Genomic DNA, 19,119 nt, shown 5'->3' on the forward strand with positions numbered 1-19,119 from the left:
AGAACTTTGCTGGTCGACTGGATGGGCTTGCTCTGCCCGCAGAGGTGATGGGCTTTGCCAGAGACCCGTTCACTGCTGCAATAGAAGGGGACTTATCCACCAGAGGAAAGGGAGTGGTGCCTTCCATCGACGAGGGGAAATTCGTACTTGAACTTGTTGACATGCAGTCATCCTTAACCATGGCACAGGAGCTTCGCACTAATGGACCTGCGAAGTTTTGGAGTGATGTCAACGTGCACCAGTTCCCTAACATTAAGAAAGTAGCAATCCATGTGCTCAGTATGTTTGGATCAACATACACCTGTGAAGCAAGCTTTTCACACATGAACACAATAAAAAGCAGCTCTCGTTGTTCCCTGACTAACAGTACCCTTCACCAATGCCTTCGGATTGCATTGACATCTTATGAGCCAAATGTCACTGCTCTTGTTCAGAATAAAAAATGTCACTTCTCACACTAAGAAAGTCAGCGGGGTAAGATTAGATTAGATTCAATGTTATTGTTTAACTGTAACTGTAACTTGTTTAATTGTGCACTCAAGGCATTGATGGTTATTTTCATTCAGTTAAAAACACTTTGTGATGTGCCTGGGTCAGCTATGACCAAAATGTTTATTTTACAAAAGGACTTTTTTTTTATTGGTATACTACTGTACACTTTTTTATGCACTTTGAGATGTGCATGGGTCAGTTGAGACCAAAATGTTGTTGTTTTACCTAGAAAGTGAAAAAAGTATTGCTATTAGGTTCTGTTCAATTACAGCTCTTTTATTGTGTTCAGTCAAGTCTTTTTGACGTGCCTGTGTCAGATGTTACCTAATTTAAAAGGAAAACTATAAATAAACTGCTTGTATTTCATTAGGCCTACATTCATTTGTGTTGGTTTGAAATGTGTCATTACCTGGTGCCTAGGCTACTGGCCGCTGAAAATGTCTGGCCCAGCAAAATGTCTTGGTTTTCAAATCTGGCCCAACTGAATTTGTAATTGAATACCCCTGCTATAAACAACCACCCCCCCCCCCCCCCCACCCCCCCCCGCCCAGCCCATCTGGTACTGATTAGCTTCTGGTTCTGGTTCTGCATTGAGACATGACACAGCGCTCCCCTTTTTCATACTTCTAGCAAAATCACTTTATCATCGTGAGGTACCGTTTTTAGACTTTAATGCTTGTAAGAGTTCTGGTTCCCATTCAATAAAACACGCCGATGCTGATGTGTATCTGGACTGAACCAGACAGAAGGACGTGAGAGATGGGGAATGGGTAAGCCTTTGATTCAGAGGTGTTCAGGAATGAAAAGGCGTTTTCTCTCATGGATTCAAAAAAGGTGCTGAATATCCACTCCAATAAATGAATGTTCAGAGCCTGAATACATTCTACTGTACAGATAATGTCTTGAGGACACAAAGGGGTTGATAAAGCTATTTGAAAGGACATAATGACATAAGTGGCTAGTCTTTTTCAATACCGTTCCTCATTCCATTTCATGCCATTACCATGAACCCGTCCTCCGATTTCTGCCTCCACCAGCCTCCCCTGGTACATTGACATGAATGGAATAAGTAGTAGCGTACATTTCCTGCTCTGAGAACAGTCCCATTCATATCGGTCAGCACTCCATTTAATACAAGGTTTCAAATCATATCCAGCACGTTTACGATACAATACGATAGATTTATTGGTCCATTTGGCCGAAATTCATGTAGTAAAGTCAGCATACAAATACCGTACACAAGATCACAAAATCACACTGGAAAGTAAGCCCATTCCCTGGCATAATGCCGTGCATCTAACCCATTCCCCATTCTGACCCATAACCCCGCTGTTCAACAGCCTGATGGCTGTAGGGAAGAAGCTGAGCCCTGCTCATGTTCTGAGTAGGAACCTGGTATGTTCTTCCAGGGGGGGAGCATGTCAAGCGAGCAAGGTTTTCCCTTAACAACTTACACTACAGTCCATACTGGGCCTAGTACTCAGTCACCTATGCCCACCTGACATCAGAACATGGCTTAATCCCATCATGTGTACGGCGGACCCGTCCCACATTACATTCCAACACCAGAGGCCTCTGACTAAGCAGAACCGTCAGGGAGCTGCAGACACGTTTACTACTTTACAGAAAGACAGTCTGACAGTCCTGGTCTGAACAGCAGTCAAGAGATTGTGATTAGAACCAGAACCAGAATCAGATGTATTGCCAAGGTTTTCACATACAAGGAATTTGCTTTGGTCTGGTGCTGCATAACGATACACAATAAAAAAAATATGACGCACTTTGAGATCATTCTTGTACAATGCATTATAAATGTAATTATAAATTATAAATGTAATAAATTATGATTATTATTAGTTATTATCATTATTATTAGCCTATTATTATTATTATTGTGTAAAACACTTCATAAAGCATAGCCAGACCTCCACAGCCCTAAGTGTGTCAACCGTCAGCAGTCAGCACCCAGATCTGGTCCTTATCAGGTCTCACACCCTGGTGTTGGTCAACCACGGTGTGAATCAAGTGCTCCAGTGTTGTGGCGGGGCTTACACGTGATAAGCAACATGCACTGGGTTCAATGCACTGTACAGCCTCTTTAGGCGGTAGCAGAAGTCTGGCCAGAGAGTGGGTCTGGGGAGAGAGGGTCTGGGGAGAGTGGGTCTGGGGAGAGAGGGTCTGGGGAGAGAGGGTCTGGGGAGAGAGGGTCTGAGCCTGGGGAGAGAGGGTCTGGGGAGAGTGGGTCTGGGCCTGGGGAGAGAGGGTCTGGGCCTGGGGAGAGAGGGTCTGGGGAGAGAGGGTCTGGGCCTGGGGAGAGAGGGTCTGGGCCTGGGGAGAGAGGGTCTGGGGAGAGAGGGCCTGGGGAGAGAGGGTCTGGGGAGAGAGGGTCTGAGCCTGGGGAGAGAGGGTCTGGGCCTGGGGAGAGAGGGTCTGGGGAGAGAGGGTCTGGGCCTGGGGAGAGAGGGTCTGGGGAGCGTGTGTCTGGGGAGCGTGGGTGTACTGCTATGCATACTGTAACAATAGATTCCAAAGAAAGAGAAGCGAGCAGGATTAGTGGCCGTGGCAGAGTTATGGGATTCGGGTCTCTGTGGGACTAATCTGAATGCAAAAAGAAGAAAGGCCAAGCATACCGACGTTTTTGTGTAAAAAAAAAAAGCCTTTTTGAAACATCAAAAGGAGAACATGTTTGAAGTGTTGTTGCTAATAGATCTATACATGCTGTTCCAGCACTAGACAAGAGAGGCTATTCAGAAACACTTTATGTGACGACTATTTATCAGGCCAATTCGTTGTCTTTGTGTGTCACAGATTTATGACAATTTGATTGTGGATTGCATCTTGGCCTAAATACTGAGTCGCTGAAAATGTCAGTGGAAACTATGGGGGAACATATTTCTAGTGCCTGAGTCACCATTAATAGAACACGACTCGGTATGTAACATCTCATGAGGTCTACTCAACTCAACTTTCCACAATGCCAGAAGGGCCTGCAAAGATTGTGTTTGAATTTGCAAATGAATGGTTGGTCCTCTGCCTTGAGGCAAAAAGTGTTTACTTGGTAAAAGAAGAAGAAGAAGAAACTTCTGACAATGAGTTCCCCAGATTTTTTCATGTTTAAAGCATGCTAGATCCCTCGACTAAAAAGAATACATTATACAGGTCCCTTTTGTTGAGTTAAAAGAGATTTTCAACCCTATTTCCATCTTATAGTTGTCTAGCACTAGTAGTACGCCACCCTAGAGAGTTTCTACCTGATGATATATTTAGATTATCTCTTCTGTTGGAATCGCCAACACTCAACAATACTCAATATAATGTCAAATGTGTCTGTTTTTGTTTCACATAAAATGTTATATTGTGTTCTAAACATACTTGATCAATCAGATTATTCTCTGAAAAAGCCGAGCTGCAATCTCTCACACTGTCGACATTAATCGGTCCGTTGGGTTGCCTCAGGCGCCCAATGCTATCAGAAACACACCAATACTTAAAAGTCAAAGTCAAGTTAAATAAAAGTGTGACACGCACATAGAAACTATTTGAGGTAGTTGACTACAGTATATCAATCCAAGTGCAAAATAACGATGAGTGGAACATACCTTTAATGTCAAGACTTTCTAACTGAAAAGGGTAAAATGATCCTTCTCCATCCAAACCAGGCTAAATCGACTACGTTCTCATTGTATGCTGTCAGTGTGCCCCCCCCCTCTTCCACCAGACTCCACCCTGTAATTACCTGTAACTGATGCCCAGCTCTAATACACCCGATGCAGCTAACTAGGCTACACAACGCAATCACACACATTTACACAACAACAATTGACGACGACGTTATAAAGCTGTAATAGAGGTGTACAGGAATAGTGCCGGGCTAGAACAAAAGTCTACACATACTGCTGCGGGCCTCTTAGGAGGACAGAGGTTACCCCCCCCCCCCCCCCTGCCCTGGTGTCTAGGAAAGGCGGGGATTGCCAACAAGGTGAGACTGACCTGTATCTCCTCATAGGCCTCGTCGATGGTGGTCACCTGATGCTGCTCGTGGAGCGCCGGCTCGTCACAGAAGAAGCACACCAGGCTCTTGTCGCTGAGGCAGAAGAGCTTGACCTTCTCATGGTCCTTGCAGGGGTAGGAGCTCCTCTGGGCGTTGAGGATGGCGTCCAGCGGGAAGGCGGAGTAGCGCTCCACGATGTTGGACAGCTTCAGGCTGGGCGAGAGGAGGGGGTCGGGGAAGGTCCTCCTGCACTCGGGGCAGTCCCGGGCCCCGCGGGGCTCCTGGCGGCTCCAGTGCTCCGTGATGCACTTGCGGCAGAAGTAGTGCTCGCATCCGAAGCTGACGGGGTCCTGGTAGATGCTCAGGCAGATGGAACACAGCAGCTCGTCCTTCAGACAGCAAGCCATTTGTGACAAACGCAGGGGTCGAGCTGCATCTAAGTGCGCAATGTTTGAATAGGCAGAGCGCACTCGGCGTACACTTTTTTCCAAGACAGTGAGACACTACCTCTCTCTGGTATAGAGCAGTTTCACCGTGGTGTGGTTTCTGGTTGGCAGATCATTCGATGACACCTGCTTCAGGGGTATTGGATCCTAGATCTTCTGTTGTTGGGAATAAAAATCCACAACATCAAAACACATAGGTCACCAGAAACCCACAAAAACGCAGCAAGCATCAACTCACCAACATGTATTCTAATTATGCAAAACAAAATGCGGGGATGCAATAGGCTATAGTGTTCATGAAGAGGAATAAGAGCACTGTTTTATTCTGCAACATGCCCTCATATCGCCCTCCTCCTCGAAATAAACATCTCAGCAAAGTGACTCTCACGTCATGATCTCTGTATTGTGCCTCCATGACCTCCCACTCTGGAGACTGGAGACTGCCAATCTAATGGCGTTTCAGCAGACACCTGTCACATGTCATGTAGTTGAACACAGAACCACAGATCAGTGTGTGTGTGTGTGTGTGTGTGTGTGTGTGTGTGTGTGTGTGTGTGTGTGTGTGTGTGTGTGTGTGTGTGTGTGTGTGTGTGTGTGTGTGTGTCGTACGGCATAACAAGTGCTGCATTTTGACCTGCTGCTGTCTTTTCCTCCTCACTGCCTTTGTGCTATAAGGTGACATGAGACTGAGAGACACCTTTATTTACTGTAAAAGTTGATATTATTACACGCATTAGTTTAGCCTGTCACTAAAGCTAAATGTTAACCAAACAGCTTGCCATCTAATTGCCTAAGCTAACACAGACCAGCTGGATGTGTAAACACCTCCAACACAGACCACGGCTGTGTTCGAAATGGCATACTAGCATACTTGCATACTAGCATACTCAATGAGTATATACTGCATACTGCTTACTAAATTCATAATAAGTATGCCAATGCCAGCCGACCGAAAATCCAATATACATTTCTCGCATACTCAAATGTCGCATACTCTACAGTGTGAACGCACTGCATACTCAAAATCTACTAAATCATATCTAGTATGAGCAGTATGCTAGTATGCCATTTCGAACACAGCCCACCTCCAATGCAAACACAAATGGGATGAACAGAACTGCCCTTCACGGGAACCGCTTTCACTTCAAAAACATCACGTTTTCACCGCCAGCCCGGGTGAATATACCTTCCCGAATATGTTCATAATAAGACATGGGCTCCACGTTGAAAAGAATGATTTCAGACCCAGGTTATAACCTCACTCACCCGTTTAGACAACAGCACCGACACCCGCAGCTCCTCCGTGCCCAATGAACGCTGCTGTCCGCGTCAGGAAGGAACGGAAAATGGACGAAACCAACTCTCCCACGGCGAACTGTGGGGGTGTTCGTATTCACTCAGACCCCAACTCAGTCGTCAGACCCCGGGGTCTTATTTATAACGAATGACACACATCGTGACGTTAGAATTATACGGTTCTATCTCCATTTTTGTCAAAATTGAGTTTTTTTTTACATAATCTGATCCATTAGGTGTTTATTAATGACTGTGTGCTGTTATTTTTAAAATGTTGACATTTTTGAGTTAGTAATTCATCAAATACAAAGGTTCCATCTCACAAAACATAATGGAATGTAAAAACGTTGACGCTCAATATCTCTGAACTGCACTAAACGGAGATAGAACCTTCTCATTCTAAACGGAGATAGAACCTTCTCATTCTAAACGGAGATAGAACCTTATCATTCTAAACGGAGATAGAACCTTCTCATTCTAAACGGAGATAGAACCTTATCATTCTAAACGGAGATAGAACCTTATCATTCTAAACTCACGACATGCTATCCTGTAGCAGTTAACGTGGTAAGCGTAAGGTTTGTATAAGTACACGAACGAGGAAAGTGCATTGAAAAGTGGAGTTCCCCTGTATACTAATGGACTCGCCCAGACTTGCTCAGTTTCCCCAGCTCGCGGCGCCCAGCTGATGGAGCGGCTCGTGCGGCAGGCAGCATTAAACACCACGAGCCCTGCAGAGATAAAGGTCCTGTCCCCCTGTCCCCTGCAGAGATAAAGGTCCTATGGACTGCACTTATATAGCGCCTTTATCCAAAGCGCTTTACAACGGCCTCTCATTCACCCATTCACACACACATTCACACACCAATGGCGGCAAGCTACCATGCAAGGCGCCGGCCCGCTCACTGGGAGCAATTTGGGGTTTAGTGTCTTGCCCAAGGACACTTTGACATGTGGCCAGCCGGGGCTCGAACCGCCGATCTGCCGACCTTACGATCATTAGACGGCGGCTCTACCTCCTGCGCCACAGTCGTCCTGTCCCCCTGTCCCCTGCAGAGATAAAGGTTCTGTCCCCCTGTACCCTGCAGAGATAAAGGTCCTGTCCCCCTGTCCCCCTGCAGAGATAAAGGTCCTGTCCCCCTGTCCCCCTGCAGAGATAAAGGTCCTGTCCCCCTGGACCCTGCAGAGATAAAGGTCCTGTCCCCCTGTCCCCTGCAGAGATAAAGGTCCTGTCCCCCTGCAGAGATAAAGGTCCTGTCCCCCTGTACCCTGCAGAGATGAAGGTCCTGTCCCCCTGCACCCTGCAGAGATGAAGGTCCTGTCCCCCTGGACTGATACCAGCAGGGGGGGAGACTTTGAAGACATCTTAAGATGTCTCAATGTGGACGTGGAGAACGTCTTAGGTTCCTCCTCTTGGGACATTCTCCTCTAACGGTGCTTTTCCACTACAGGGCCAGCCCGGGTCAGCCCGGTTTATTATCCTTTTTCCACTGCCAAAAGTACCCGTGCCATTTCTGGTATCCGGGCCAAACAAGAACTAATAATATATAGATTTTGAGAAGGAAACGAGGAGAGGACATGAAGAATCAATGATAGACGTTTGAGATGCTGCCACACAGTACACCTGCAACAAGTCACATCTATTCGAACATAAATATAGGCCATACATTATGTTATTTAATATATAATATTGACATTATGTTTGAACGATTTGAACAACCGAACGGAAGACATAATACCGCAACAGAACTCATTTCTTTCAACAATCAAGTAATTCAGTCTGCACTCGAATTTATATCTGGTCATATTTTTAAGAACGAATGTAAACGGTTTCTAGGTTATATGTGATGGGTTTCCTACTTGGTTCCTATGAGTACAATACCCTAATTTACAATTAACATGTGTGTGGGCTTTTATTTTGTATAAAAACAATAAAAAATGAATGCTGCTAACGGAACACGATGAGCTATTCATATTTTTTATTTTTTTTAAAGAGAAAGCAGAGGGGCCTTATGTAATCTCCTGTAGAACTGACTGAATATACAATTGGGAGAAAACATTAGCCACATAGCATTATTAAGTAATATTAAGTAAAGTATTCTTAGTAATATTTTACCTCAGGTCTCATTTTCACCAGTAGATGGCAATAGTATCATATGAAAATATTGATACCACTAGTTCACTGTAATCTACAGTACTATAGACATTCAAGGTCTTTTTTAGTTTTGAGGAAGTGTGAAATATATGTAAGATTTCTGCTGCAAATCCATTGCTTATTCTAAAGACGGACTGCACAGGATTGTAGTGAAAAAGCAGATGAACAGAGCATAGAAAAAAGAGGACAAACATATAAACTGCAATGTCAGCTATATGAAAGTTCATAACGTTTATTGACAGGTACTAGTATGATGTGACATTGACATATTTACAGTATCATACACACAATTCACATTCCAATTAATTCCTCAAATACTAGCGAAGTGGACTGGTGATCAGAAGGTCATTAGTTCAAATCCCACCTGGGAACACCACCACTAGTGTGCCCTTGAGTAAGGCACTTAGCCCTAAATTACTCCAGGGAGACTATCCCTGTAATCTCTAATTGTATGACGCTTTGCATAAAAACGTTTGCTAAATATAAAAAAAATGTAATGAATTGTTGGATAAAGGGGTGCTTTTGGTGGTTTGTGTTTTGTGTTTGGTTCAAGACAGGGTTTGTGTTCAATGTCTTTTGAACTGATGTAGTTCAGGCGAAGCGCCTTCACGCTAGAATGACGTAAGACAACACAGTTAAGCTTTCAGCATAGCGCAGATATGACAAATAATATATGAATATTATTCAAATATGAATATGCTGGTGGGGTTTCTCCTTCCCAAAACAATATAATATATACATTTTAAACAGAGACAAACATAAAAAAAAAAAAACGTCTAGTCTAGTGCTCCTCCACCTGCCTCACGCATAACATCCACTCTCCTGCACGGCCATCAGTGCTTCCTTGCCGCCCTCTTGCTGTGACAGGCAGACACCCTCTTCCTCCCTCCCTCGGGGGAGCTCACAGTCTGTCTGAGATGAGTCTGGGGGGGGGCTGCTTGAGGGATTGCTGTTGGGTGTGGCGGCACAGGACCCGTTCCCCAAGTGCAGAGGGTAGTTCAGAGTGATGTTGACATTCACTAAGGGGCTAGACGGTAGCGGACTACTAGGGCTAGTGGGCTGGGGCATGTTGGGCTGGGAGTGGGTAGACTGAGTCATGGAGGGCTGGGAGTGGGTAGACTGAGTCATGGAGGGCTGGGTGCTGGACTTGGAGTTGAAGGTCTGGGTGCTGGGCTGGGTGCTGGAGTTGGAGTTGAAGGTCTGGGTGCTGGGCTGGGTGCTGGACGTGGAGTTGAAGGTCTGGGTGCTGGGCTGGGTGCTGGTAGTCTGGAGGGTGGACTGGAGGCTTGTAGGCTGGGTGTTGTGCTGTTGGAGGGTGGACTGCAGAGACCCTATTGATATGCCGTCTAGGTGGCTGGAACTCCTGAACCCTGAGCAGGGCCTGGCATCACCGTCGGTCTCCAGCTGACTGGGATTGTTGCCGTCTCCATTCCCCAACATGCATTGCCGTTCCGGAGGGCTGGTTGTCAGTAACGTGTGTGTAGTAACCACTTCTACACCACCACAATCACCCTGAGAGGGGGGGGGGAGAGAGAAAAAAAATTCTTCCTTCTATCAATGGCCCCGGGCCTGAGCTGGATTACTCTTCCTGCTAGGACTGGTGGATTGATGATTCACTTGCTTAGCATTCAAATGTATTGATTGTAAGTCGCTTTGGAATAAGGCGTCTGCTAAATGCCAAAAATGCAAATGTAAATGAGACAGAGAGAGAGAGAGAGAGAGAGAGAGAGAGAGAGAGAGAGAGAGAGAGAGAGAGAGAGAGAGAGAGAGTGTCACAGTCTCATCATTAACACCAGCAGATGCCGAAGTGTGTGTGTGTGTGTATGTGTGTGTGTGTGTGTGTGTGTGTGTGTGTGTGTGTGTGTGTGTGTGTGTGTGTGTGTGCGTGTGTGTGTGTGTGTGTGCGTGCATTTGTGCAGAGAGAGAGAGAGAGGGATCAGGGATGTGTTACATTTTGCTGCTGCCTGTTTCTAACCATTGTAAAATAATGATCATAAACTTTACAGAGACACAAACTTACATTGATGACATTGACATTGATTGCCTCTTTTTCTGAATTTCCGTTTGCATCGGTTTTGGAATATCCAGGTCTGGACTCTAAGAAGGATGGAAGAGATTTTCTGAGATTATCATACTATAACTATATCTACTACAACATAGTAGCTAACGTAATAAGACTGTGTTGATAGTCAATCAGAGCTCGCAGGAAGATAATCTGCTTCTAAGTTTTCATTTCAGTGGTCCTGTAACAGATAGGAGATATGCATTGCCTGGACAAGGATGAAAGCAATGTCAGAAAGCAGGTCGGCACACACAAAGCATCTGCACCAATAGTTGTGTTTGTAATTAAATCAAATCAAATCAAATGTCATTGGTCACGTACTTCATTGAGCACGTACGTGCTCCTCGATCAACAAATCAACAATACAATATCATATAGTAATAAGACAAAATATAGAATATATGTTTGAAGGGTTGAATCTCTAATGCTTGGGGCGGTTAGGTGTTGTAGCACACTAGGCACATACTATAACATCCCTGGTTCAATTCCTGCCATCGACATATGTCATCCCCCCTCTCGCTCACCCATCCTTTCTGTCAATCTCTACTGTCTCTATCCCAATAAAACAGAAATGCCCTAAAATAAATAGAAATCTTTCATGTTTTACCTCTCTGATTGCACTTTTTCAGCCCGAGGACGGTAACGATGATCACCACCAACACACCTCCAACGGAACCTAGGACAACTGCTAGAGAAACACACAACAGAGGTACAGCCACCAGAACAGATAAGTGGGAGCGGGGGGAATGTACAAAATCATTAGAGGGGTCTTACAACTTCAACACATTGGCTCTTCAACTGCCCTATATTTACCTATAGGTATTATTCCAGATCCCTCAGTTGGAGCAGTAACCTTCCGTAGGGTTCCGCTGGTTGGAAGCTCAGAGCCTGGATCCTGTGGTGGTGATGGTGTGGTGTGTAGGTGCAGTGTTGTAGGTGCGAAAGGTGTGACCTTTTTAAAAGCTCCTGGCTTACACACAGTGTCTGAGGTAGCATTACCCAGACTCAGAACAGCCCCGCCCTGTGACACACAGCTGAGGAGAGGGAGGAAGGGATAGAGAGAGAGAGAGAGAGTCACAGTACCATCATTAACACCAGCAGATGCAGCCTAAATGTGTTTGTGTAGGGATGGGAATTGATAAGATGTTATTGACACCGATTCCTTAGGCAAAGAAACAATCTGCTAAGCCTGCCTGCATGACGCTAATATTGTTAGCATAGGATATTTACATAGCATGTGTTGCTCGCTTGGGAAGCAGAGGCACTCGTAGAGTGGTGCTTAGTGTAAAAAAACGTGGCAACGTTTAGCCTATGTTGCATCTAAAGATGTTTTAACTTATTGTTGGTGTTTCGACCCTTACTTGAAATGATGATTTTACAGATGTTACAAGTAGCAATGTTGTGAAATGAAGCCACGCTTTGGACCGTTTCTTCCTAGACTCCGCCATGACTCCTTGTCAGTTTCAGAGTTTGACATCATCATGAAGCACAAGTTTTTGCATATCTGCCAGCGCATGTACAAAACATGCTGTCGTCGATAAGAGGAATCGATAACCTTGGAGGCATACAATCCCGATGCATCAAACAATTTGGAACCGGTTCTCAAGTGGAACCAGTTCTTGATTCCCATGTGTGTGTGTGTGTGTGTGTGTGTGTGTGTGTGTGTGTGTGTGTATGTGTATATGTGTGTGTGTATGTGTATATGTGTGTGTGCGTGCATGCGTGTGTGCTCATATTCATGTGTGTGTGTGTGTGTGTGTGTGTGTGTGTGTGTGTGTGTGTGTGTGTGTACGTGTGTCACTCACTCTGTGTGGGGCTGGCAGAAGTCGGTGTAGGAGAGGCTGTCAGAGAAGGTTCCATCAGAGCAAGGTTTACATCGCACATCCGAGTCAGCTGTCCCTGAAACACAGAAACAAAACACATCTAACTCACTTCCGATCAATCAAGTCAGTGAGATAGTCTACTAGGACAGAATAAATGAATGTGTGATAAGAACATGTAAGACTGTCAAGCTGTCGTACCGTTTCTGGAAACCCCGTAACCAGGCTTGCATGCGGTGTATCTGCCACAGTCCAGGCAGTACGGGTCTTTAAATCCCAGGGTACAGTACCTCCCAGTCTGGCATACACACATGGACTTGGTGGTACTGGAACACACCTGGGCATACTCCAAACCTTTGTCTGCTCACACACACACATAAAATAGTCATTACAGATGTAGTCATGTGATCAAATCACGCACCGTCTTCACAACACACTGGGTCTATTACAGTTTATTGTGCATATTGAACATTGATCAGATTGGCAATGACAAATAACAAGAGACCAACAAATAAATACAGCAATGGTGCATTTTTTCATGACAACATGATGAACACAACAGGGGAGACTGGTGGATGTAGAAATCGGAGGACAGGCTCGTAGTATTGCATGGAGTGGCATTAGGGATGGTGTGTTTGATACTTTGATACCATTCCTCATGCCAGGCCATGCATTACAATGAGCCCCATCCCCCGATGTCTACCTCCACCGGCCTCCCCTGCCACACACTTAATGTAATATACATCCAGCCACTTACTCTCTTTACATTTAAGACATGATAAGCATTTATCATAGAAATGACTGTTCTGCATGTACTGGCCGCTGGGACATGCTTCACACACAGTGTCTGCAGTAGAGCTGCACGGGCTCTTTAGGCGTGTCCCTGTGAGGAAGGCACATCATTTGAGTATACGTACAGTACAGTGGAGGCTGGTGGAGGTAGAAATCAGAGGACAGGCTCATTGTAATGCATGGAACGGAATGAGGAATGTGTTTGATAGCATTCCTGATTCCATTCCTCATGTATTACAAAGAGGCCGTCCTATCTCTCCATTCTATCTCTCCATATTATCTCTCCATTCTATCTCTCCATTTTATCTCTCCATTCTATCTCTCCATTCCTCATGTATTACAAAGAGGCCGTCCTATCTCCCCCAGCCTCCACTGCCCTGTACATTCTTTCTTAGATTGCACCACTCTACTCTAACCAGGGGGAATCAACATTATGAGCAGTAGGTTATACAGTAGCAGTTCTATTATTTACATTTCATTTACATTTTTTAAATGTTTGGCATTGAGCAGAGGCCTTTATCCAAAGCTAATTACAACAAATACATTCGTCAAAGTAAGTGAAGTAATCTATCCATCAGTCATCGCAAGACAAAAGTGATCTATTCTCGGGCCAAGGGCCATTGGCAGTCATAATACTAGTACTACATAATAGTAATACTAACACTACATCATTATTGAGGGTCATCATCTCTTACCAGCAAGGCACTTCTTGCAGCACAGGTTAGATGTTCTTGAGAAAAAAGTTGCGTCGTCATGGCAGGTTCCATCTGAGTGTGGTGCGGATGGCTGGCTGCGCACCTACAGGGGGAGAGGAGGCCAATAGTGCATCTGATCAGAAGGAGAAATAGGTCACATGTACTGTCAGACAGCGACAGCCATCCAGTGTCTGCTACTGCTCTGAGTGGGCATACAGGAGAGGCCGGTGAGGTAGAGATTGGAGGACGTGCTCATTGTAATGCATGGAATGGAATCAACCCGTTCCATGCATTAAAATGAGCCCGTCCTCCGATTTCTACCTCCACCGGCCTCCCCCGCATGCCCACTCAGAGCGGTAGCAGACACTGTGTTTGGTGTGCTACTGTGAAGGCCACACCACTCACCATGTGAAGATTGCTCATACTGTACAATGAACTCATCCTCCAATTTCTACCTCCACCAGCCTCCCCTGGAGGGCTGTAGCTTACAGTACATGTGGCCGATTTCTCACCATGTAAATATTGTTCATACTGTTTGTTCCCCAACACAATTATCATTTGTTTATGACAAAATATACTAACACAAACCGTTTCCAATGCATCACATTGACATTTACATTTTTGGCACTTAGCAGACGTACAGCAGCAAATACATTTGCCTAAGTAAGTGATCTATCCATCAGTCATCGCAAGTAAAAGTCATCTATGCTCGGGCGGGCCAGAGGCCATTGGCAGTCAAAATGCTAGAAGAAGGAAGAATTAGGCTACATCTTGTTTTTCTTGCTTTTTCTTGTTTGATATGACTCATTGATACTGTATGGGGAACTGAGTTATTATGTACCGTCCCTGTGTTCAGATCTCATATCTTATGATATATACTATGGTCTCCTCCTAGGAAATGACAATATGAACACTGAACATTTGTGCTCTTACAGGAAGACAAAAGAAAATACAATTAAAAAAAACTTCCCCCATCTCTCTCAAGGCCTACATGACAGGAAGTGCCAGGAGGAGACATGAGAGAGAATCTTCCGAGAAGCCTGCCGAGATAAGCCATCCGCTGTCTGTGGTCCGACCAACAGAGATATGCCTCTGCCAAGGCCTGTGATGCCTCACTGAGGTTGGACGGTGCGTGCAAGGTCAAGGCTAGTCCTTGGCTGCATCCCAACACGATTACGAACACATACTCCAACACATGCTCTTTAATTGAAGCACATTGAGCTCAATGTAACCTTGCAAAAAGGCAAACACAAGTGTTAAACTCTATTAAAGGAATGTCTGATCTTATTGTATCCCTTCCTACCAGGCATACTAAGAACTTAAAACTGAGCTCTGCAAAAAAAGTGTTGCAAAGAAAATGTGTAGTAGGTACAAGTAAAATTGCGTCTGAAAGCCTTTAAACAGGTGCTTTGTGCAGTAGGTTTGACAGTGACTCAGCACACTGCAACACAGCAGCAATAGTACAAGTGCTTCTTTGAGAACAGCAACAAAAAAAAAACATAATCCAATTGGAGGTAGGCTAATCCTGAGGTCAGAGGAACTTTCTACATAGTGACTGTAGATTAATGGTGCATTGCAGTAGCATAGTATTACCGTGTGAAACATTCACACAAGACAGACGTGGTGCAAGACATGGTGAAAATCAGAGCTCTCCTTGTTTCGCAAATTAGTCTGTATCATAATGTCCCTTTTAAACCTGTACCAAACACACACGCACACACACACACACACACACACACACACACACACACACACACACACACACACACTCACACTCACACACACACACACACACACACACACACACACACACACACACACACACACACACACACACACACACACACACACACACACACACAAACTCATGATTCACGTTTATTAGCCAATTATCGCAAAGATCAGTGCATACACCTAATGACTTACACGCATATTTTATAAACACATTTTTAAATAAACAGATCGAGTTCAATAGAACATGTTATAATTCATTAAATACCCGCGTTTACTTCAGACGCATCTAAGGCGCGTTAAAATAAATCCATTAAAAGTTTTTAAGAAGTCCGCAGGTGCGCACTTACCTGGGTGGTCTGGACGCTCAGCGATAAGGCACAAATAAACCATTTGGACAGATTGAGCATTTTTCATCAGACCCTATTAGCGACAATGAGACCAACTCCATACTAAACCCCTTCTGTTCTGAAGCAGACGACATACCACCAACAAAAAAATCACTTCCTTGAATTGCTGAGTAGGCTTTCAGTAAACGGAGGGAGTTTTCGTTTCGCTTGTACAATTTCTTGTCATCGTATGATTGTGAAATCTGTTTTATGGGCAGAGATCTGTGCCACTAGAATCTGCATCTGAATTACTGACTTTGAATTTGAATTACTGACTTTGAATTTGAATTGCTCAATTTGAATACTTTTTTTTACTTTGAATCACATAATTTGAATTTGTATTCAATTCAGTTATTCAAGTTAAACAATACAAATTCAAATTATGTGATTCAAAGTAAAAAAAAATATTCAAATTGAGCAATTCAAATTCAAAGTCAGTAATTCAAATTCAAATGTGAAACAATACTATTGTGCAATATGACAACCCTAGTCGTCTATCTGTACAGTATAGTACAGTGGATAGTGTACATAGCCTTTATTTATGTAAACCAGCTCCTTCCCTTCTTGTGATTATTATTTTTATTTTTTCCCTTTCCTAACACCAGGGGAGCCACCCCTCCTAAATTTCGTTGTTTGGTACCTGTACTGTAGCAATGACAATAAAGTCCATTCATTCATTCATTCATTCATTCATTCATTCATTCATTCATAGTGGCACAGATCTCTGCCCATACTGTTTAGGCTACACATGAATGTAGGTAATAATACATAAAAAATGTGGCCTTCGAAGATTTGTATTCAGCTTTCCAGTTGGCTACACCTGCAAATGTGTTACTATTATGTTTACAATTTTAATCTCATGCAGTGCCAGCTATAACTTCATTATTAATGCACCAGGGAGATACAAAGAACAAAAAATAAACTTTTGTCAGAAATAGTCTCACCCCAGGAAGGAGCCAGGTGTGTGAGCTGTTGACTGGTTGCTGGCTGGTATCATATCTAAGGTTTCTACCACAGCCGTTGTGCCCTTGAGCAAGGCACTTAACCCCTATCTGCTCCAGCGGTGCCTGACATGGTCTCAGAGCCCAGAGTTTGGTTCTCCCTGGGGGTGTGCACTGTTGTTTTAGGGGTGGGGTGGGGGGGTCTGGGGATACCTGGGGATTCTTCTTCTTCTTCTCAGCATACATCAGTACTAAAGAAAAAAGCTTAAAATGCTGTTTGAGTTGTGCTCTCGTCCTGCTGTACAGCCACTTTCTATACATCAGGGGAGGCTGCTACAGGTGGAGGTCGGAGGACAGGCTCGTTGTCATTACAATGAGTCCATCCTCTGATTTCTACCTTTACTAGCATCCCCTGGTATGACTACTGTCTCTATAGCATATACCCTACAATACATGATCACAAGTCATGAGGCCTAAGGTCGCCTACTAATAACATACAGCAATATTATTGTTGTCTCATCTTATTTGAGTAACAGCATTTGCATGGGATTTTTTTTAAATGAAAGAAACCTAAAAATTCAACTGCAAGGTTTTGAATGAGTATTCAAATGTATGGTACGTCGACTCAAGAACACATAGTGACAGTCCCAGTGACAGAGCTGAACAAAATCGCTAACTGCATTAGGCAGTGTGTGGGATTTGTCACCAATTGGTGCCGCCCCCTGCAATAAGATGACATTCAAGAACTAAAACCCCTACCATGCTGTCATTTGTATAAATAGTTCACCAGGACAGCATGATAAGCTGTCTGAGCATCAATTGCAAAGACAGTCCTTGTATGACTTTTTTTTTAAACTTACTTACTTACTAATGTCAATGCCGCTGTAGACTGAAGACCCATCTGTTCAGGCTACACCTTAACTGTAGTCTCTCTACTGTCAAAATAAAGAAATAAATCGTCCTTCTTCTAGAGCTACTTCTATCGCTATGACTGGCCCCAGCATAGATGACTTATTCCTATGATTGACAGATAGATGATTCACTTACTTAGTCAAATGTATTTTAAAAAAGAACAAGAAAAAAAAGAAAGTGCTTTACAATGCAGTTTCACTGATACCAACACCTCAACTGTGTTATTGTCAAGGGACGCTGCGGTGGAGGTAGAAATCAGAGGACAGGCTCATTGTACACAGTATGAGCAATCTTCACATGGTGAGTGGTGTGGCGTTCACCGTATATAGCACACCAAGCACAATGTCTGCTACCGCTCTGAGTGGGCATGCGGGGGAGGCCGGGGGAGGTAGAAATAGGAGGACGGGCTCATTGTAACGCACATAATTCAACACGTGTTTGATATACCGTTCCTCCTGCATTACAATGAGCCCATCCTCCGGTTTCTACCTCCATCAGCCTCTCCTGGTAATGGTAATGTATATCTTGAAGTGTGCTTGTCTTTGCTGACTCTGCTGATACAGGTAGGCGGCGTGTATTATAATACCCAGGGTGGCTTTGACACTTTCACACCATCTAGCCACATGTTGACAGTCAATCGTGGATGGGAAACTCCACTTCTATTCATTGTATTGCAAGCCTTCAGCGGCCCATATTAGGTAGACCATGCACTGCTCTCTGGTGCACCCAGTCTCAGTGGTGGTGGTATGCATGCAGGCCACACACAGGAAGGAAAGCAATTGTGAGACTTCACATTTAACTCAGCTTGGCTGAGTCAGAACTGTAATATGCAATGAAGGGTTCACCACCACCGAAACACTCTTTAATTTAACCCTAACCCTAAATAAATAAATAAATAATTTGACAAATTCAAAAGTTTGTGTTCTTTTTAGTGTGATTGATTACGGTGACATTGGTTACATAATACAAAGCTGTCACCCTTTCATAACAAATATCTCTCAAGTTTCAACACCCATGAATGAACACTTTGTATGGATGATTTGGGAATCCCATGGGGGATGCATTTGACTGGAACACCATGCAATAATGATTCCCACAAGTGAGAATAACCTTTGGAGAACCCATAGCCAGTCTCGGCTCTCTTCCTCCCTCCTTCTATGTGTCATCTGCTGGCAGGCTGGGACAGAGTAGCTACACTCACCGCTGCTCTACTTCTGTGTACCCATCAGCCTCTATTGTTAGGAACACGCCTCCTCGTGTCCTCTCCTCTGTCCTCTGTCCTCCACTCACATCCTACTGAAAACACACTGGAGGAGAAGCTCTAGATTCCTCCCTTGGATATTCTATCATTTTGATATACACTGAACCAAAATATAAACACAACACTTTTGTTTTTG

The 19,119-nt window shown here is 44.2% G+C and overlaps 1 protein-coding gene across 1 annotated transcript in view; it reads right to left on the minus strand.

The window, feature by feature from the left end:
• Window positions 1–6,233, minus strand: part of trim62.1 (tripartite motif containing 62, tandem duplicate 1) — a 65,033-nt gene extending 58,800 nt beyond the window's left edge. Inside the window, exons 1-2 of the mRNA XM_080545581.1 lie at window positions 6,196–6,233; window positions 4,483–5,085 (exon numbers count right to left, since the gene is read on the minus strand). Coding sequence (XP_080401707.1) covers window positions 4,483–4,890 — 408 coding nt within the window. The 5' untranslated portion in view covers window positions 4,891–5,085; window positions 6,196–6,233. The remainder of the gene's footprint in view (window positions 1–4,482; window positions 5,086–6,195) is intronic.
• Window positions 6,234–19,119: the final 12,886 nt, after the last annotated feature.

The sequence above is a fragment of the Nansenia antarctica genome (genome assembly GCF_963989245.1).
Source record: "Nansenia antarctica genome assembly, chromosome: 15".
Taxonomy (NCBI): Eukaryota; Metazoa; Chordata; class Actinopteri; order Argentiniformes; family Microstomatidae; genus Nansenia; species Nansenia antarctica.